At 36.9% G+C, this 23,009-nt stretch overlaps 2 protein-coding genes across 4 annotated transcripts; both read left to right on the forward strand.

Annotated features, from left to right (window-relative positions):
• Positions 1 to 4,213: 4,213 nt before the first annotated feature.
• On the forward strand, positions 4,214 to 4,798 carry LOC137408661 (THAP domain-containing protein 3-like). Its single transcript, XM_068095243.1, has one exon. It carries the CDS (start codon positions 4,214 to 4,216, stop codon positions 4,796 to 4,798), a length of 585 nt encoding a protein of 194 aa, XP_067951344.1.
• Positions 4,799 to 10,881: 6,083 nt separating this feature from the next.
• LOC137408197 (cdc42 homolog) lies at positions 10,882 to 19,948 on the forward strand. 3 transcript variants are annotated; one of them, XM_068094602.1, is made up of 5 exons: positions 10,882 to 11,017; positions 15,645 to 15,762; positions 16,034 to 16,216; positions 17,509 to 17,706; positions 19,378 to 19,948. In XM_068094602.1, the coding sequence occupies exons 2-5, from the start codon at positions 15,658 to 15,660 to the stop codon at positions 19,468 to 19,470; spliced, it is 579 nt and encodes a 192-aa protein (XP_067950703.1). In that variant the 5' UTR covers positions 10,882 to 11,017; positions 15,645 to 15,657; the 3' UTR covers positions 19,471 to 19,948. The 3 variants fall into 3 exon arrangements, with proteins under 3 accessions (XP_067950703.1, XP_067950705.1, XP_067950704.1); XM_068094604.1 differs by lacking the exon at positions 10,882 to 11,017 and adding an exon at positions 13,023 to 13,043; XM_068094603.1 differs by lacking the exon at positions 10,882 to 11,017 and adding an exon at positions 13,049 to 13,150.
• The last annotated feature ends 3,061 nt before the right edge of the window (positions 19,949 to 23,009 follow it).

Consider the following 23,009-nt stretch of genomic DNA (forward strand, 5'->3'; position numbering starts at 1 on the left):
CAGGTGATGGCCCGAGGCACTACTAGTCACCACAAAGAACCACGTAAGAGCTGGGCAGAGGTCGCAAGGACCGCGCGCAAAACAACCGGCCATACAAGCCAGCACTCTGCCCCACGGGCGCACGGGCCAGCTCGAAGTCGGTCCAGGCCACCCCGGGACCCGAAACATTGGCTTAGCTAACTAACCAGTTGGCTTGGTTGCAAAGCAAGGGCAAGAGTGCTGTAGCCATAATGTATCGAGAATTTTGGAGCCACACCGAAGTGTCTTCGGAACAGTTAGAGTTGGGGAGCCAGGAGCCCAGGGTCTTGCATCGCAGGAGGGAATCTTTGAGAATCAGGCAGGATGGCGTGCTGGAAGTCAGAGTGGCCCTTCATGGTCAAACCCGGTGGTGTGCCAAGTGCCCCCGGCTCTGAGGAAGCCAGTTATCTGGCAGACACATACCATGACCCAGTCCGGAGTGGGCAGGACGGTAAGCCGCCTCCAGCTTATATGGTACTGGCTCGGACTGACACCCGCTGTCCGCAGGTTAGTACAAAGCCTAAGGACTAAGCCTGCAGGAAGCCGGTAGCGATTATACGCTGGCCGACCCTGGCAGAATGTCCCTGTCGACTTGGTAGGCCTCCTCCCTACCACCCCAAGAGACAATAAGTGGAACTTAGTGCTCCCGGACCACTGGCCCGAGAGCACTACCCGGTGGCAAGATGCAATTGCCATTCCGGGGCCACATCTACAGTGGTGGCCAGTGCCCTTGATGAAAGATTGTTCTGCTACCTGGTGCCTCCAGAGCAAATCCATACAGACCAAGGCGCTCAATTTGAGAGCCAACTGACGGAGGAGCTCTGGAAGGTGAGCAAGACACGGACTACTCCTTACCATTCCCAGGCCAATGAGATTGTAGAGAGGAACAATCGAGGCCTGGGTGACTCTCTGAGGGCCATTTTGTTGAAATGAGGCCAGAAGAAATGGGATGAGCTTCGGCCCCAGATCATGTGGGCACATCGAAGCACCCCCCACACCGTGACAGGCAAGACGGCCAACTTCATGATGTTCGGCAGGGAGTTGCGTCTACCTGGCCAGTTAGAATGTCACCCCCCTCTCACGGAAATGCAATCAGCCAGCGACTACGTGCTGCAAAGACAGGAGAGGCTGGAAGAAGCGCATGAGGCCCTCAGGGAGGCGCAGATAGAGACTAGGCAGGCAGACCAAGAAGAGCCACCACTCTTCGCACCTGGAGATTGGGTGTGGTTGGTAAACAGGCGGCGGTGAAAGGGGGCAAACGCTAAGCTACAAGCTAAGTTCGTGGGCCCTTACCAAGTCATAACCGCCTGGCCCAACCACACCTATGTGGTGAAAAGACAAGGCCAAACCTCGACTCGACATGAGTCCAGGTTGAAACCTTATCATGCCTGCCCAGGGAGTTCTAGCCATGCTCCGGCAACGCTTGAGCCTCAAAGGGGGCCAAATCTGAAAGGAGCCAGGAGGGCTCGGTCCTCACAAAGAAGCTGCCTGCAACCTGATGAAGAATTAATGGAGTTCCTTTCCCAAATGAGTCCAGCTGATAAGCTCGACAAAATGGGAAAGGCGACTCTACAGACCAATGCCGGAAAAGAAAACATGCACGAAGGTTAGAACTCCGGACCTCCTGCAGCACCTCCCCAAAGCGAAGTTAGAGAGGAAGTAAACCCTTCCCCTCTAGAAAGCTTCACTGAGTTAGCTACAAACCAGGACTTCAAACACCCAGCGATGTCCTCCAGACTGTGGAAAACCCCATCACCGCTACAGAAGATCTAAATCATCGTCCACCCCATACTAGAAAAACCGAAACGATACGGTAATTGGGGCCTATCAGACAATGAGAGAATACGGCCACCTAGCCACTGACCAGATGACCTGAGAGCCTAGTCCAGACCGCCAGACCACTCTATTAGGACAGCCTCCAGTTGGTCACCCGTATTCAGGCCATGCCGCGATAACTTCAGGAAGAAAAGAGCCAGTTTCAAAAGGCAGCCAGCAGTACCAGAAAGAGGATACACCAGCTACTGACGCCAAACATTGTATTGATCAAGAAAATGGCCGCTTTGAACACCATGTTAAGCAGCTTGAGATGTGGGCCCAGCTGGTTGCTTCACCCATGTTGTTTAATTAGATAATGCCTCTAATGGAGGGGAGTGTGTTGTGAACACCGGGCCATGACGTTACATTTCTTATTTTATTGTATGTGTTGTCCTTTTTATTTTATCGTTGTTTTACTCGCTATGCTATCACTTATCGTCACTTAAATTGTTGTCATACCAATGCACTTAGTGATACTGTTTATTCACCTTGTTAGCCGGTATTCTTACCGTTTGCCGTTAGCCGGCATGGGTGATGTTATCATATGAAGATCTTAGTGGAAGAAGGATCAATGTCACAATTGTTCAAAATTGAGATGTAGCCTTTTTAAAGTTTACAAACTTTTTTTGGAAACAGTTACAACTTATATCACAAAATCCTTTTAGCTGGTGGTCAATAAGGATGTTACCCGAGAATGTGATCAACAAAGAAGCGGTAGACATAATTTGGGGTGGCACAACATGGCCTAAGTTAAAACCACTACACAGACATTGATCGATTTCTTTGGAAATCATTGACAACTCTCTACGCATTATGTTTTATTAGATGATAATGTTACAATGTTATAATATTCTAATTTTAAACATCGTATTGCAGTAAAACATAGGGTTTTTACCATCCAAAATTCAACCAAACAAAAATGAACATGTTACAATACTACAACAGCAACTTATTTTAATGTGTCCTAGAAAAACTGCAATATTTTGTTTTGCATTACACTACATGCTTTTGTACACACTTCTTTTTTGCTTGTTCGTACTCTTTGGATATTTGCTTTCACTCCCACTGCCTCGGTTCATTGTATCAAGTTATTAACACTTTCACTGCCATCCATGTACAAATTTAGCTATCGGCCTACTGCCAGCCATTTTGCTGAAATTTGTAGATGTTGCTTCATGATATGTATACAAATTTTTTCAACTTGAACCTCTATCTAGAACATTTTAGTTATACATTTTATTTTTGCACACTTGTTAACGAATAGAGCGATGAAAAAAATTAAATGTTTCTACACGTTTTGCATTTTTAAAGCTATGTGAAGCTACGATCGCCATGAAGCTAAAGCGATACTCAATATTGTTCTTTATTCTTACACAACTATTAATTTCACCACCATTAAAGTCAGTGCTGCTACTTGAATTGTCTGTGTAGTTGTGAAAACCTGAATCTGAATTAGCAATAATGTCATCAACATACGTAATGATCTGTTTGCTAACACGGGCGGCTCATACAAAAACTTACATAAAAATGTTCGTTTTCAGGTTGGAAACTCTAAAAAAGAATTGAAAGTGTTTCATTGTTTTAGAGTAATTTTATAGAAAAATCTGATATAATCAGCATGAGCAATTTTCTGTTTTCTAATTTGACAGGTACTTAAGAAAGCCATAATAACACTAAATAGCTCGAACGCCCGAAAGAAAAAACCATAGATATAGAAAACCCTAGATTGGCAAATAGCTATCATTACAATGGAGCAAAAGTGAGGCCTATAATTGGCTGTTGTTTTCACGACGTTACATCGCAGTAATGTGCATCGTTGCAACGGAGCCTTCAGCTGAGCAATGAGTTTAGTAGTGAAAGCAAGCTTGTCCAACTAGTTTTTAAGTCATAAATGTTACAATAAGACCAAATTCTTGGTGAAATGTCATCAGAGGAGACTACAACACCCCTGGTATGTGAACCCACAATACAAATTTTACATATTTGGTAAACTTAACCTTTGCACATGTACTTTATCATTGGTTCACGTGGTAGGAAACTACTGGAAACAAACCAACTCAACTGAACTTACTTGTCTTATCATTTTCTCATAACAACGAACATACCTTTCTATGATAATTCTGAATTGAAAGTGAAGTGAATGAATGCTTGGGACTATCAAAAGAAAGAGTGTCTAGACTGATTACAACAACACATATTACAAACTTGTCTCTCAGCTGATAAGGTTGTAATCTAGCTTGGCATGATTGCCTTTTTTGTCTTATTTCAAGTAATGTAATGATATTCATTCTACTACATTTATGTATTGTTAATGTTTAGGCTAAGAAAAAGTCAAGCCGCAGCGGTGCTGTGCCTATAGATGTTCAAGCAATCTTGAGAAATGCCCAGATCTGGCGTTTCGTCGCTTTCCAAACGAGCTGAAACCCGTAATGCTTGGATAAAGGCGGTGCAAAGACAGGATTGGATTCCAACATCAAGCTCTGTATTATGCAGTGAACATGTTGAGAAAGACTGCTACAAGGTTCCACCAGGTATTGGAAGAAAACCAATGCTAAAATCTGATGCAATACCTACAATATCTACAGCTTATCCAACCTACCTTCAGCCAAAAGCTGTGAAAATGCAGACACCAACCATAGGAACAGAAAGCCTGCTGCAATGTGGAAGAACATCTCAGACAGCAGCCAGCACCATAATACCTCACCCTGAAAATACTACACCTGGTGATACTACTATCCATGATGATGAGCAACCTGCAGCTTCTAGCAATCAGGACACACCTACAGCCTCGACAACGAGCTGCCGACGCGGTGGTAGACCTAAACAGCCTGCTGTCACACGCATTTCAATATTAAAAAGAAGAATCAAAACTTTACAGCAGAGAGTCGGTCGATTAGAGCAGAGGAATAGGATTCAAAATAATTTGATCACAATACTGAAAAAGGACAATAAACTTAAAGATTGACTTGCAATAAAATTCACATTACAGTTATTTGGTATCAAAAGATTCTCCATGTCTTGCTCTGTTGTGTTGTTGGTGCCAAATATGTGGAAATGTGATTACAAGCTTTTAAAAGCTCAAAAACGAAAAGCCGCCGTAGATTGGAATCTCTTTATTTTGATGACGTCACCACGAAATTTGGTTATCGTCTTGTCACATATGTTCTCACGTGAATTGAAAGGCCAATACAAAGCTCAATATAAAACTTATCGTAGCACTAGTTTATGACAAACACTTCGGGTGTTACCGAAGACCCCGTATCAAATATAGATGCTCGCTACTTTACAGTTTTGTTTCGGTTTGGTATAATTGGCAAGTCCATTGAACTTAAAACCCCTGGAATGGCAATCACGTGGCTTTTACATTGATAGTGATATGTAATGCATGCGCCATATTGGAGAGCTAATCGTATACTAGTTCCGTTTGTAAGCAAACAGTGAAAAATGGGAGAAACATACATGTTGAATAGTTATTTTCCAGCTGGGTGTTAACAAAAACTCCTCCTACACAAAGTTTAGAGTGCCCTGATAAAAGAAAACCTATTTATAACATATGGAGTAAGATATAATAAATGATAAATGGATTTAAAATAGGTTTTAGTGGACCATATTATTCATACAAACTGTTGTATTACATATGCATAAACCCAGCAAATGATATATTCAGGCAAATAACAACTGCTCCATTATATTAAAAATTATATTACATATGCATAAACCATAATGGAGAAACTTAGCACCTGAAGTCTTTCAATAAAAACAAAACATATTCTGCCAAAATAGAAACCATTTTTAAGATTTAAGTGATAATAGCTTATGAATGTATGATTTGTATAGTGCAGTATCTGTAAAAGATGGAATAAACTACTGCAACAACTAAACGGAAATTAAAAACATTTGTAATAGAGGATAATCAAAATAATGCAAATAAAGAAATGCAGGCATTAGTGTAATTAGATGATTAAACTTATACATACACGCTACAGAAAATGTGTAAAAGAAGATTTGTATACCGCTGAACATTGAGCCAAGGTGTATCAGAGTTTCTTAGAACTAAATCAAATTAAAAATAGCAGTACAACAACAGCTACAGATGAATATTACAGGGATTACATTGTAACTGGCTTTTAAAAAGTACTGCTTTAGTATTCTTATGCCACAAAGATGCACCATGCAGTTTGAATGTACGATTTTTAGCATAATGATGCTGTCGAAGATCATAAAATGACTGAATGAGGTTTCTCATCAATGAAGCACAGTGGTTGGATATGCCATCTGCTGTGTCCGTAAGGTGTTTCCCAAGGCATAGCACATCACTAAATCCTACACTACTGAAAACATACACCACACAATGGAGTGGATCTGGCTATGTGGTCTTACGAAAGTATCGATCTGCAACTAGCAGGATCCTGATGACACCGTCTGATGGACACACCAATCCTCCATGGTTTTGTAGCTCGAGTAAAGTATAGAGATATCGGTACTGGATACTTGACTTAGTGGTTACCAGCAACTGACGGCAAATGTCACGACAGCACTTAAGTTAACTTTTGCACAATGTAGCCAGCTATATAGACTATACTGCTACCTATAACAGAAATTTGACATCTGAAATCATTGTGAGCTCCACAAACTGATCGACTTCTGGAGTAGCCTGTATGATGAGAATCTCGTTTGAGCAGTAACATTACCTGTTTTACCAGCATCTGATTTTGCACCACATTTGCTGATAAGTTTGCACAAGATAGCCTTAAACTGAGTAACAGTAGGATTATTGTTCCAACCATCTAAACAAAAGCATCAATTATAACAATTACATAAAATCAACAAAAATGAATGTCTTATTCACATAAACGTAGTACTCTTAAGATACAACAATAAACTAATAAAATAAGCGAGAATAAAACAGATCAAAATGCTACCATATCGCTATGTAAAATGAAAATTTTCCCTGGAAGTCATTCACACCCATCTTAGGCATAAAGCTTAATGGAAATTTCTTAATCAAGCATGAATCAAAACTGGATTGCATCCATGAGATTATTTCAATAGAGATGACAACAAACGAATTGCAGAAATACTGCAAAGATGTACTAACCATTGCCACAGAAGCATTACTAGAGACATTCACATCAACATCTTCTAAGCTGCAAACATATTCATAAGCACTTGCTGTGGCAGCTGTCACTGTTTTGCGTGCTGTTTGAGGTTTCTACATTTTTTTAGATATATCTACTTTAAGTTGAACAACCTTGCAGCACTGTGCTTGACAATATTGTTTTGAATTCAATCATTGAAAAGCACCATTGAAAATTGAAAAATATTACTTTTAAATGACTTCAGTCGAAAATTTTAACCTGTTCTGTCAAAACGTGGATCATTGAAATGTCCGTTGCAAATAAGTGCCTAAGGATCAGGCTTATTCACTCTTCTGCGGTTGCGATACCATTGTAAATAACGAGAGTTCTCAGTTGCTTGTTCGGAAATCTAAAAGTTAAAATGAAACTGTAGTAGTTAGTTAGCAACAGTAATAATAACAATAGTATTATTACTCTTATCTCCTTATTGCTAGCTATATCCAGGTACAACAATAAATAATATTACAGGTACTACAAACATTTTTTTCAAATATAAATATTTAGAAATAACCTAATGGTTTGTAGCTCCAAAATATTAATATAATAAAAAATTCCAAATTTAAATAATAAAAAACCTTCGTTCTAAAGGATGCAAAATTTCACTCACTAGCTTATAAATTTATCTATTCACTAAAAACATACAGTCAAACTCGTACACTCAGTAGTGACACTGATCGACTCTCACTCACCCAGTGATTAGTGTAGTACTACTAATTAGTAGTAGCACAACTAGTAGTAGTCATAGACTTTAGCAATAGTAATAGAACTAGTAGTAGAGGTGACTCACTTGTAAAATGTCATGCCCTTTCCTTTGAAAGTCCATTCCTGCGGTTTTTGCAATTCATGGAATAGCAATAGCACTGCGCGCCTACTCCCTTCTGTCTCTTCCATAAATTATTAGTAGTAATCTCAGTAGTCTGTTCCTTTGATTTAGCGGTGTATTCGTGATCTTCCATAGCTGTTAAATCTGAAATTAGATTTCTTTCTCACATTGAACACAATGAAATTAACTCCAACACTAACTGAACATGGCCTCGGCCGAATTTCCGTACTCGCGAATGACCTTTGCCTTTCCAGGGGTTTTTAGTTCAATGGGCAAGTCGTAATCTGATCATGTGACCCAACACTTCGCAAATAATTTCTGCAGCACTTTTCGATTATCACAAGTGACCAACAGGCTCGTCATGATTATCAGACAATGATATGTACTCCTTCAAGCTAAGGCTAAAAATTAAACAAATATTTAAGGTAAGTTATAGGATATCACTGCTAAAAGTGACAACATTACGATGACGATAAAACAGACGCGTAAGAACAATAGACATAGTTTTATTGAATGCGTGAAGTGTATTTGTGAAAATATTTCGACGAATAAGGTTGCATGAAAGTGTAAACAGAAACCATCTCTCACAGCTACGTCACATTTGAGCCGTTTTGGAAAGAGAATCCAAACTATGGCGGTCTCGTGTGGCTGCGATTTTCTGTTTGTTTTTGAGCTTTTAAGAGCTTGTAATCACCTTTCCACATATTTTGCACCTACAACACAACAGAGTAAGACATGGTGAATCTTTTCATATCAAATAACTGTAATGTGAATTTTGTTGCAAGTCAACCTTTAACAATATAGAGCTTACATCGGTGGATGGATGTCTAGGAGAATTATTGTCTCATGCACAGTGCATGCACAGTGCATGCACAGTGCATGCCACCAATCTACTCCAAACTATAGTAAATCGCTATATTAAAATCAGAATACACTATGCCGCTTCAAAGCAGGAATCTAGTTCAACCAACCTTAGACAAAAGCTATCTCGTCTATTTATTTTCAGTCATGTCTAATGGGTGTTTAATACAGTGGTCCAGCTTTACTGCTTCTAAATCTCATTTGATTCATTAGTTCATTACTAGTTTAGTTTCTATTTGGTCACTCTTTGTATTATAAATGATATAGAAGCTTCTAAATCATTGGTATTATCCATTACCATGTGTCTAAGATTCTTGCCTTTCTCATCCAAAGTCAGTTTTATATATTATCAATAAAATATCCATTCTCACATGCACAAACTATGGAAAAATTTAGCAGCTTTTAGTGCTAAGTCAATAGGAGTTAATTATGGCGCCTTACAGTGCCTCGCCTTGCGTGTTCACAACTCGAGTTGTACAACTCAAGTTGCCGCGTTGTACAACTCGGCCTGGGTTTTTGATGAACTCGAGTTGTGTTACGCAAAACTAACACGGGTTCGTAAAGAAAGCAAAGTGAGTAATTGGGGTGTCTCATTTACAGAAATTTAATAATAATAATTTAAATATGTATACATATTTAAATTATATATATTGGCGAGATTTGCGCATATTCATTTCTATAAATTTAAAGAGACAAAAACAATTGTAGAATGTAAAAAGCAAACTAAAAAACAATCTATATGAGAGCCGAGCAGCGAAATTTTTTTCCTAAACAGGTTTACATACGGCAGTAAAATTTGGCTCATGATTGGCTTTAGTAATTGAGTTTTAGTAATCAAAACCTACATCATTACAATGAAAGTCAATAGTTATAATTAGAGAGGAACACAAAATTCCAAAACTGTATTCAAAATGGCTTAAATTAATGAGTTTTAAGTGAGCGCCTCTTACGTTTTAACAGCACTTTTTGAATGATAACATCAGTTTTGCTACGTTATTTAGAATTTTGTGTTCCTTTCTAATTGAAACTATTGATTTCTAATGTGATGATGTAAGTTTTGGTTACTAAAACTCAATTACTAAAGCCAATCATGAGCCAAAATTTTACTGCCGTATGTAAACCTGTTTGGGAAAAAGAAATTCGCAGCCAGCCGGGCAACTTCTTTGTCAAGAAAAAAAGAGTCATCTCTCTAGAATCTGACAAGAAACTGAATGAACACCGAAAATGAACATAGAAATTATTTCAACGGCGTTTAATGATGCACCAAAATAAATTCCATATATAGAAAATATTGCTAGAGAAAATAAAATGATGAGATGTTCTCAAGCCGAGTTGTTGAACTCGAGTTGCTGTTGAAAGAACTCGGCTTGGGTTTGGATGAACTCGAGTTGTGCAACTCGAGTTGTACAACTCGAGTTGCAAACTCGGCACAGTATAATTCTAATAATTCGCTATTAGCTCTAGTTTTACAGTATATACATAGTTTAATTTCTATTAGCTAACGGGTGCCTATTGATATACCATTGTTAATATAACCAGATCTACGGTTATTCTACCGTAATACCAATATATTGCACCTTACTTTTGAAAAGTCGTGTTGCGTGTTCACAACTCGAGTTGTGAACGCGCAACGCGAGGCACTGTAAGGCGCCATACACTGTAAGGCGCCATACACTGTAAGGCGCCATAGCGCCATAGTTAATAGATCAGCTGATTCGCTTTACGCATCGCCATGACGTTGCGTCATGCTAATTATGGGCCTCACTTGTTTTGATTATTCGCATATCTGGGGTTTATATCTATGGAAAAAAACGATCGTTATAAGTTGGAAATTCCAAAATAAGTACCCGTTGCTATTGGCTGAAAGTAATCACATGACTGGAAAATGATCGTTGTTGCTGTGTAGCCCTTGGACATTGGTCATTTTTGCAAAGAGCTGGTTTATTTTAAGCAGGAATACCTCTGGACTTTGATCATTTTTGTTGAAACTTGGTCTCAGAGACTAAACTTTGTGGCCAGAACTATTCAAGAGAAGATAAATCTAGTATTTTGATAAAATGTGACATTGATCATTCTTCCGTTGAGGTCTTCATATAAAGGAGCGCGCTCACTTAGTTGAGCAGGGCAAATTGCCGTTCGCTCCTCGGCTAGTGGATTTCCTTCTCTAATACAAAAAATTGAACAAAATCACAGGCAATTTATTTCTGAATGAAATAGTCTAAACCGTGCCAAGTAAAGGCCGGCAAATTCTTTTACAATATCATATAAACATAAAATTTGGCTTTTATCTTTCAACTTATTCAATCGTCGATTGAAGAACTTCGACATACAAAAACGTACATACCTACATCATTTATAATAGGTAAGTATACGGTGTCATTGCGTGTGTAACGTTGTCAGTAGAGATGCCCCGATTCTAACTTCACCAGCCGATTCAGATACCGATCCGATATACCGATTCTTATAGAAAAATAATCCGATTCAGATACCGATTCAGATCTTTTGTGTTGCATAGATAATTGTTAATTTTATTACACAAATATAATGCAAAGAAAATATAAATATTGATGCATTTATTTGTTTGTATTTATGGAAAAAGATATACATGTATATTAAATTCACATACTAACATACCGTGCATCTAGTAACAAAACAGTCCATGTTTCTTGTAATCTGCTATTAATAATGGTAATTACTGTTAGTGGTACATCTTTCTCTGTGATAGTGAAGTCTGTCTTCTACTGCTGAACGAACTGATGCATCGGTACAAGTTTAGAGCAAATAAACGTTTATCTAAATTACCGTTAGTGATTCAATTATCTCAGTGAGACATCCTCATCTTTCATCACTGGCGATGTAGCCAGTCGTACTGAAGAAGGATTCACTTGCAACAGATGATGGAGGACAGGCTAAATACCGATAAGCCACTCAGGTTATTTTATGCGACACAAACGATACATCATATCATCAGGATCAAGAGAGATACGTAAGTAACTTTATGCATTGACTGCTCAAATTACTTTCGTAATGCTAGTACATAGAAATGTTACACCGCACGCACGCGTTCTTGTTTCCATCATTGGTCTCTTGTTCGTGATTGGCTGCAACAAATCATATCGCTGTAATTGGGAAATACCGCACTTGTTGATTACGTCCTGTCTAAAGCCAAAAGATTCCTAAGCTGTGTTAACGTTTGTCAGGCTATAGACATGAAATAGATTGTGTGACAGGCTTGGAATTCATTAGGTGAAAATAAGGAACTTGCAGCTGATGATTTTTGATTAGTGCAGCAGGCTAAAATACGGTTTTCTGCTAGATAGTTGATCTGCAAAAAGTATCTGAAGTTTCCGATTTTTTAAGAAAAGATCGGCCGATACCGATTCAGATTGAACTAAAATGAGACAAAAAACTAAATAAATAATTAACACATTGAATTCTTGTGTAGGTAAACCAACGAGAGTGATCTCTAATAAAACCATCAGCATTGATGAAAATAGGTTGCAGTTTGACGAGGGTTCAAATAAAAGCGATCATTATTAAATTTGTTGTAATAAACAAACTATTAACATAAACATTAATAATTTTTAATTACTACATGTTTACTACCTTTGCTAGATCAGCTGTTTACACAATAGATAACACTACACTGCGCACTATTGCTAGACCTACTAACCTGTACTGTTCAGCGACTTGGCTAAATCCACATACTGTCCTTGAGCCCGTGAAAAATGCTCCGGATGCGTATGGTTCCATATGTAGAACCGTGGCTGTAACTCTGTGATTAACTGCTCAGAGCTCAGTGTTTTCAATGCTAATTTTAACTGATCTTTAGGAACAACGGAATAAACAGCCATGTTTTATGATTGCTACGATTGCTAATGATATTACCCGCGCAATTGCGAAGTTTTGCAATTTTACGAGATATGATTGGTCAATTTATTGTTTCACTCCGACAAGGACGGCCGTCAAAATCGGACCAACATAGTATGTAGCATTTCACCGATTTTGTGTCTTTGACGGAGACGATACAGTTTTTACAACCGATTTGCCTTTTACACCAGGCCGATTTTGTCGGAGTTGAAACAACTCCGACAAATCGGCCTGGTGTAAACGCACCTTAACACCCATATCGACACCGATACCGATTCCGATATTGAAATCGGGGCAACTCTAGTTGTCAGATTTGGCTCGCATGGCGAATTGTCAGTCGCTTTTACGTCTACAACGTCGAGACAGATTGCTGTCTCCGGTAATTGAGCTCTTGCGGAGTATAGGGCAGTTCTAACCCGATCCTCCTGAATACGACGGAAGCCAGAGATTTCGGGTTAACAAACTTCCGTGTCTTGATTTATGAGAACAAACTTATGTTTTTGCAGCGATATGCTAAAGTAATATCATTTTATATCAATATATTCTGCTCTTTAGGAAGAAATAAGTTGGTTTGAAGAACCACGTCGCGTTTTATGGCAAAAATGATTTACGACGGTGAACTACGGTAGTTTTTGCGATAATTATGCTTCCTTGTTAAAGGTTTAGTTTAGATGAAGATTAGATTCTTAGTAGTTTAGTAATTGTTAGCATTTTAATGCTTTATTCTATGAAAAGTCCACTTACGGGGAACTACAATAATAACAAAAAATATTACAAACAGAAAGTGTACAACAGTGTTGACTAACAAATGACACTTAGATGAACTAGCATGCATCGTATCGACATCCCTTTTACTTTAAATTGAAAAATAAAAATAAAACAACAGATTTTGAGAACAGTGTAAACCATAGACACAAATTCAGCGTAGTGAAAACCATCCGTTTCTACAGTTATAGTAAAACTGATGCACATGTATCAAACAGTAGAGAACATCTTGTGACAAAACAATAACCAAATGTAATGACTATGTCAAAAAAATAAACTGGTTCTGATCTACGGCAGTTTCGTGATGGCTGCAATCAACTGTGTTTTTGAGCTTTTAAGAGCTTGTAATCAAATTTCCACATACAGTCAAACATGGATAACTCAAACTTCACGGGACCGAGCGAAAGTGTTTGAGTTATCAAAGCGTTCAAGTTATCAGAGCACTGTAACAAGTGTATGCATTTAACAGAAGATACATGTACATATACAAACTATGTACTATGTATAAAGCAAAATCATAGATTGCTTGTTACAAGTTATAGGGCCCCTCATGTAAAGTTTCAAAAGTATTTATCAGGAAGTAAAGATGTTTTTCTATTACTTGAGATTTGTTTGTTGTTTTAGGTGATGTACTGCCATGAGGTTTTCAGATTAAAATTGGCAAAACTTGATCGTCGTCGAAACACTCAGAAAAAAAGTCCATCTTTTTCTTCTGAGCGTTTTAACAGGAGTCAATTCTGCCAATTTTAATCTTAAAACATCTTGGCAGTCACATCACCTAAAACTACAAACAAATCTTAGCTGACAGAAAAATATCTAAATTTTCGGATAGTTTTTAAAACTTCACACGAGTAAACATTTACGACTAATCCAAAAACGCATGCTTCACATCTGAGTAGTTGTTTCATTTAAAAAACCTATCGAGTGTAGTCTGTGAAAAGGTGTGTTATCCTTATATATCCACATACAATCATTCTTACAATATGCATTTTGCATGTTGTGTCAATCTTTATTAAATTTTTATCGCTAATACTTTTTAACGTTTTTAGTTTGGCCGTAACTTAGCTGACGTGTTAGCGACCCCATTAATCAGGTTTTATACAGTCTCCTAATCGGTTCCATTATACGGTCTGGGGGAAATATATGTACACTATATACCTATAGGAAGCACTTTACTCGCTAGGAAGGCAGATTAGTCGTAACTCCGCGATTAATGTAAATTCCTTCGGATTAAAACAAACCAAAGTTTGTTCCTTCGGCAAAAAACTGTTTGAGTTAACCGTGTTAAGTTTGAGTTATTTAAAGCAATTTATCATTGCGTAGGAACGGACCAAAGAATCCGTTCGAGTTAAAAATGTGTTTGAAATATCCGTGGCCGAGTTATCCATGTTTGACTGTATTTGGCACCTACAACACAGCAGAGTAAGACATGGTGAATCTTTCAATACCAAATAATTGTAATGTGAATTTTGTTGCAAGTCAAGCTTTAAAGGTTTTGCTTGCTAAATGCAACCTTGATCCTAAAACTAGTCATTCTTGTACCATCGTGAATGTTAATCGTTTTTCATATACATGTACATGTACTTTGAAGTATCAAGACTGCATTAAACATTGAACTATTATTAGCCTGATACAGTTACTAATTATTTTTATGGTGTTGCTTTCAAAGTTTTAACGAAGAAAAAACAAAAAGCCTTGGAATTGGACAACGTGAGAATTGATTGTTATTGATGTAAATGATTCATTGTTACTACGATTTTGTGTACACTTTTCTTCTGATCACTTGCTATTATGGGTTCGTAAAGCTCAAAGTGGTGGTCAAATGGAGGTGACGCTCAATTAAAGGGTGGCGCTCTAGTTTTTAACTCTTCCCTCATAGGGCGATCAATTAGAGACGGGGTTCAAATAAAGGTGGCGTTTAATTAGAGGTTTTACGGTATTTCTGAAGACCAAGGATACACTGAAAGGAAAGGTTTTTTTATGAACGTTGTGGCTATTCAGACCAACAGAAGTCATGTACTTAGCAAACTAAAACAAGAGGGTCTAAGATACTACTTGGAGAAAGGGTAGGAGAGGGAGGCAGAGATTTAGTATAAATTAAAATGGAATTTTGAGGGTGATCCACATGTTTAGGTCACTATCTGAAAGTTTTTCTGTTCTTGTCTTAGTTACCTTAATAAAACAGTAACTTCAACAAAAGTTCTGGAAATTTATTAAATGCACCTGAAATAAACATCTAAAATAAACATCTCTTACATGTAAAAGACACAAAAGACATGTACTGTATATCGAAAAACCTTGGTGTGGCTCTTCAGGCATGCGCAGTTTTATCTTTTGTTATCTATCTTTGACAGAGATCACTAGAATATGCAAAGAATAAAATGTGTGGTTGTTGGAGATGGAGCAGTAGGCAAGACTAGTCTCCTTATATCATACACAACCAATGAATTCTATGATAAATACATACCTACGGTAAGTGAGAAATCGTGTACTTATGCGTAGCTACAATAAGTGAGAAAGTATGCTCATGAATAATATCAATGTTGGAAAATCATTGTTTAAAATCATCATAATTGCAATAGAATTGAGTTGCTCAATGTGTGACTCGTTGGTTAAATTAGGTTGGGCCAAAACCATAAGATTGTTTGAAAATGCATGAAAATCGCATGCATTTCCAAACAATAAGATACATGAAAATTTTCAGTCTCTAGTTATTTCTACTATTTTTCTATATCTGAATCAGATCTTCGACAGCTGTGCAAAGACAGTTACATTCAACAATGAATCCTACTTGTTGGACCTTTTCGATACTGCGGGATCCGAAGACTATGATAGACTCCGCCCACTTGCCTATCCACAAACAAATGTGTTTCTGGTTTGCTTCAGTGTGGTTTTGCCTTCATCCTTTGAAAATGTCAAAGAAAAGGTAAAGTATTTTGTCGTGATTGTGATATAATTAATATGCTGGTATATTCACTCATGATATGTATACCTCATGTTATCTAATGTATCATATAGGCTGGTATAATTTAACATATCATATAGGCTAATAAAATCTAACATATTATATTGGTTGGTATAATCTAACATATCATATTGGTTGGTATAGTCTAACATATCACAGAGGCTGATATAATGTAACATTTCATATAGGCTGATATAATCTAACATATCTTATAGGCTGATATAATCTAACATATCACATAGGCTGATATAATCTAACATATTATATAGACTTTTAATCTAACATATAATATAGGCTGATGTAATCTAAGATATCTTATAGGCTGATATAATCTAACATATCATATAGGCTGATATAATCTAACATAACATATAGGCTGATATATTGTAACATATCATATGAGCTTATATAATCTAACATATCATATATGCTGATATAATCTAACATATCATACAGGCTGATTTAATCTAACATATCATATAGGCTGATATAATCTAACATATCATATAAGCTGATATAATCTAACATATCATATAGGCTGATGTAATCTAACATATCATATAAGCTTATATAATCTAACATATCATATAGGCTGATATAATCTAACATATATAAGCTGCTATAATCTAACATATCATATTGGCTGATATAATCTAACATATCATATAAGCTTATATAATCTAACATACAATATAAGCTGATATAATCTAACATATCATATAAGCTTATATAATCTAACATATCATATAGGCTGATATAATCTAACATATCATATAAGCTGCTATAATCTAACATATCATATTGGCTGATATAATCTAACATATCATATAAGCTTATATAATCTAACATACAATATAAGCTGATATAATCTAACATATCATATAGGCTGATATGATCTAACATATCATATAGGCTGATATAATCCTACATATCTTATAGGCTGATATAATCTAACATATAATATAGGCTGATATAATCTAACATATTATATAGTCCGATATAATCTAACATATCATATAAGTTGGTATAATCTAACATATCATATGGGCGGATATAATGTAACATATTATATAAGCTTATATAATCTAACATACAATATAGGCGGATATAATCTAACATATCATATAGGCTGATATAATCTAACATATCATATAGGCGGATATAATGTAACGTATCATATAAGCTTATATAATCTAACATACAATATATGTATTAGTCATACTATAATTTATGTCATATCTTACTGATTGTAGTGGATTCCTGAGTTATTGCACCATTGTCAACAAACTCCATTCCTATTGGTCGGCACCCAGTGTGACCTTCGAAATGACAATGCTGCCATTGCACAACTACAGACCACTTTTGAGAAACCAGTAAGCTTTGAACATGGTAAGAAGCTGGCTAAGGAGTTGAGAGCTGTTAAATTTGTGGAGTGTTCCGCTCTTACTCAGGTACTGTAAAACCTCTAACACGAATTTGTGTCTTTCATTGTAATCTTCATAAACTGACTAGCTGAATGCCTGGTGTTGCATGGGTAATAATAATAGTACCTTAAAATTCTGATTGAACACCATGGCGCTCTATTTTCCAACATTTTTCATATTGTGGCGGTCAAATAGAGGCTGGCGTTTAAATAGAGGCTGGCGTTATATTTTTTAAATAACTTCTCCAATTTTTTGAGAAAATCAGTTTAGGTAACCCTTTTACAGGCGAAGTGAATGTCACCTACCTATATTTTGCACTCTCTTTCAGGCGGAGCTACACTAACCTTTTTGGATGCAATAGATTGGCCAACTTACCTCCAAACTTTTCGTAGATCTTTGAATAAGTATACATTGGAAATCCAAGAACTATCTCTACCAGTCGATATCTATTGCTTTCAATTAACCTGCGAAGATATTATAGCCCGTGCCAATTCTCGTAATTTGTTGGAGCTTTCAATTATTTATTTCATTCTAAATTTGAAGGCATCTTTTTATTTTATTCTACTTTTATTTAACCATTGTTGCTTAAAACCTCATTGCATTCATTGATATTTTTGCTACAGTTTGCAGGAAAAACTGGCATTTTATGTACAATAGAAGAGGAGGTATGAGCTTCAATTCATTGTAAGCCTAGTTAAAATAACCGTAAAGATGCTATCAAATAATATGCTATAAATCTGCAAATTTATAAGTTTTATATTAATATTAATCTATCAAATGCTACAAATATATATTCATGAACAAGTAACATAAATTAACCATACTTATAATACAGGCAGAAGTAAGAATTAACATTTTTAAAACAAAAAATATTTGCGTCGTTTGCTCAGCCTGCTGCATTCTGATTGTTGCTTTCGATGAAACGAACATTCTTTTGGCTGCCCAATACCTTACACAATGTCATCTGACCTCAGTTCTTCTGCTCTGCTGAACTAGTCGATATTAGTGTCTAAACAGTTTTTAACAGAACAAAACTTGTATGCATTGCATTTTGCACAAATGCGTAATAGTTTGGCTCACTAAGTACAACTTTTAACCTAAAAATAGTCGTTTATATGCCATCGTAAATCTAAACCACTTTTCACATACGTCAAAGTATCAAGACCGCATTAATTAAACAATGAACTACTATTAGCCTGATACAGTGACTAATTATGTTTATGGTGTTGTTTTAAAAGTTCTAAGTTAACGAAACAAAACTGGAAAGCTTTGGAATTAGAAAACGGACCTTCATGCAAACAGAAACAGGAAAAGAACTAATTGTTATTGGTGTAGATGAGTCATTTTTAGTATGATTTTGTGAACACTTCTCTACTGATCATCTTCTATTAGAGGTTTGTAAAGATCAAAGAATGTCAAAGTGGCGGTCAAATAGAGGTGGCGTTCAATTAAAGGGTGGTACTGTATTTTTAGCTCTTTTCCTATAGTGGCGGTCAACTCGATTTAAATTAAAGGGGGCAGTTCAGCATCTGAGTCCTTGAAACAATTGACCAGTGGTTGTGTCTCATTTGATTTTTCTGAATATTCCCCTGTCACATGATTGAGACGCAGTTTTTTATCTGTCCCTCTTTCAGTTGCCTAGCAACCAGTTTAATTGCTCTGATTGGTCATGCTGCAATTGTAGTTCTTTGTTTGCAGGAGGGAATAAAGAATGTGTTTGATGAAGCAATACGCGCGACCTTAGTGCCACCAGAGCCACCAAAGCGAAAAATGGTTTGTGCGATGCTATAGATTTCACTAACTAAATTAGTCCTATATCACAAGTTGGATTAGCTCTGTTGCTGCACTCATGCGTGGCCAGCTGTTGAGAGTTTATTTTAGTTAGATAATTCTACTGTGCACGGCTGGGGTTTGGGTTTGGAACAAAACTCTTCATTGATTTTGTTCTTACTTTCTTGCCAGTTCAGGAATCTTATTCAAGTCATAGAACTCTCCCAGGACCAACTATTTGGGACTAATGTACATTTTGATAGACAATCAATGTCAAAAACAAATCAATATTTTTTTTTAAGCATTTTTAATAAAAAAAAATTTACCACTTCATTTATTCAAACAGCACAAAGAATGCTATTTTTTCAAGATCTTTTGCTTTTTTTTACAAAGTTCAGTTATGAAGCATTGTATATGATGAAGAGTTTTTTCTACATATTTTAATGTAACAGCGCCTTTGTACTGTATATCATAAATAAAGCTTCTTTACTATGTGTCACCCAGGATTTATCGTCTCTGTAACAACCAGAAGTCTCATTTCTATGAGTTGTCTTTATATGCATGGTTGCAAAGGAGAGGAAAAACAACTTCCTGTAAAATGGTCATTCTCACATTGATATTTCACACCATCTAAAGAGTTATGTGCTCTTCATGGATGAGATTTTACATAATGTACAGAGGATTTTACACACTAGCTCAGGCATTCACAGTGGTTAGCCTTACCTGATATTCAGTGAATTTGATCACAAACTCAGTGGTAACAGAAAAGACAAAAGCCTTAGTAAGGTAGTTAAAAAGGAGTGTCTGTTATCAGTATCCAAAGCTGAGGGTAGGTGTATTTCGTTGTAAGAAAACACAAATTGAGCTGCAGGTTGTAGTTGCATAAAGCCTGGTTTCCATATGACAGCGCAATGATCGTGCCCGGCCCAGTGATCATGCGCAATGCATTTCTTGGGCTGCGACGCAGTGTGGCCATAGCGTGCGTAGGCGCCATGTTTGCATTGGACAGGGTGGGTAATTTTCTTACTTTTTCGTAGAGAGACTGATTTCTTCGGAAAACAGCCTTCCGTTGCGACTTTGCGCTGTCATAGGAAAACCAGACTTACTCTTTCGTACGGGAGACCAATTTCTTCGAAAACCAGCTCTCTGTTTGAATTGTGGGATAGGTTGAAAAGGTCCAGCGGTGTATTGTGGGATACATCATCGCGCGCACCCGTCGCAAGGATCCATTCTGTCGGATCCTTGCGATTAGCGTACGCATGTCGTGCGATCATCGTGCGTTGGTGTTTCCATATCACAGCTGGCCTACGCACAACGTCGTGCGCCTTGTTGCGCGCCTTGCGCTGTCATATGGAAACCAGGCTTAAAACTCCCATGAGTTAAGTGCTAGTAATTTTGGCTTCTCTGCTCTGGGACTCAAGAGGATATGGTTGTTAACCCCCTCAACATACCAGCATCTTTCCGTTCTCATGTCAACTTTAGACAACAATCGTTTCAACATGCATTAATTCTAGTCAGCTTTGTTGTATTTACATATGAGTAACGTTAGAGTTTGCAACCGCAAGTTTCAAACCATGCAGTTAACCACTGAGCTATACAGTCCTTAGCATTCGATTGCTCTTATCATAATACTAGCAAAATGCTCGGCATTTCACGGGTATTAAAAATGAGAGGTAATGTAGTTGCCTGCCACTTGCTATTAGCCTAGCGTATTTCTAATGGATAATTTGAGCGAACTTACTAATAAGAGCCAACTACTTATCTAACTATTCTCCATGATGTTATGGCTCAACGTCATGGAGCGTATTTGTACCTACATGTATATAACAACATCTATTGCCTGATAAATCCATCAAGCTCGTGTGGAGAGGGAGAGGAGAGGGAGAGACGGAGAGAGGGGAAAGAGGGAGAGATGGAGAGAGGGAGATGTAACTGCATATTTGGAGTTGTTTTACAGTATGAAAGCCAACTCTCAATAAACCTTATGCTGCACGTGAATCTGTTACTGTAGGCGGGTAATGCAGCTAGTGAAAATATAAATGTGCACGAATAACATAATTTAGGCCTATGTAATGCTCAATATATACATATTGTATACTATATATGAAATAGGAGAAAGAGGGAGAGACGGAGAGAGGGGAAAGAGGGAGAGATGGAGAGAGGGAGATGTAACTGCATATTTGGAGTTGTTTTACAGTATGAAAGCCAACTCTCAATAAACCTTATGCTGCACGTGAATCTGTTACTGTAGGCGGGTAATGCAGCTAGTGAAAATATAAATGTGCACGAATAACATAATTTAGGCCTATGTAATGCTCAATATATACATATTGTATACTATATATGAAATAGGAGAAAGAGGGAGAGACGGAGAGAGGGGAAAGAGGGAGAGATGGAGAGAGGGAGATGTAACTGCATATTTGGAGTTGTTTTACAGTATGAAAGCCAACTCTCAATAAACCTTATGCTGCACGTGAATCTGTTACTGCAGGCGGGTAATGCAGCTAGTGAAAATATAAATGTGCACGAATAACATAATGTAGGCCTATGTAATGCTCAATATATGCATATTGTATACTATATATGAAATAGGTATTCACCCTAGGACACTTATATTTCGCTAGTATTTAGTTTCATGAGTAGGATACAGAGTAAAATTTTGCTGCAACTTAATTTCAAAGCTCTGATGAACACAAAAATATAGTGATGTTAAAATAAAATTATGCAGTGGAACAACCATAATTAGATTCCCCAGGTTCAGTTCACCGATAAGAAAAAAAATTTCAATTTGAGACTAGTTTGTAATTGTGAACCGCAGGTAGAATGGTGTGGGTGAGATCGATAATGCAATTTGATTGCTTGCTGCCATTTGTTTTTTGGACTATCAATGAACAAAGCTATTTAATTCGCGTTTTCGCTATGATAGTTTAGTTTCGCTCATGAAATTTTCGCGAGAGGATGACTCCGCGAAAACGCGAAAGTTAGATGAGGCGAATACATAAGTGTCCTAGGGTAAATTTGTGTATTTGATATAAATATATTATTTACATGATACAATAAAGTAGCTAAATGCATATGCCGCATCAAGTGGAGCAAGAAATCTTTCAATTATTTTACAAATGAAATTGAAAGATTTTGGCTTAATATAGTTCAGCTGCAATCTACGGTCAATTTAATCGGTAACACAATTACTCATGTAAACTTACTTGGCAATTTAATGCATAATTTATTTTGAAGAACAATTAATTTCTTAATTTAATTTTAAATGTAATTATTTTTTAAGCCAATTTGATAATTCACAGCATAATTTAGTTTCTACATAAACAGATTAATTCAATTAGTTGACAGATGAATAATAAAGTAATGTAAGGAAAGTCGTTTTTTGCATTTACAATTTCAACTCTCAGCTGTAGGTCTATCCTGAAGCTAAGAAGTTTTTATGGTACATAGTATTACTCATAAACATTGTAATGTTACATTTTAATGCAGATTATAACCAAAAAATTCACTAAATATAACAAAGTTACTGTAGGTAACTATAGTTACTAAGGTTAACATAC

This window comes from Watersipora subatra, chromosome 11 (genome assembly GCF_963576615.1).
Source record: "Watersipora subatra chromosome 11, tzWatSuba1.1, whole genome shotgun sequence".
Taxonomy (NCBI): Eukaryota; Metazoa; Bryozoa; class Gymnolaemata; order Cheilostomatida; family Watersiporidae; genus Watersipora; species Watersipora subatra.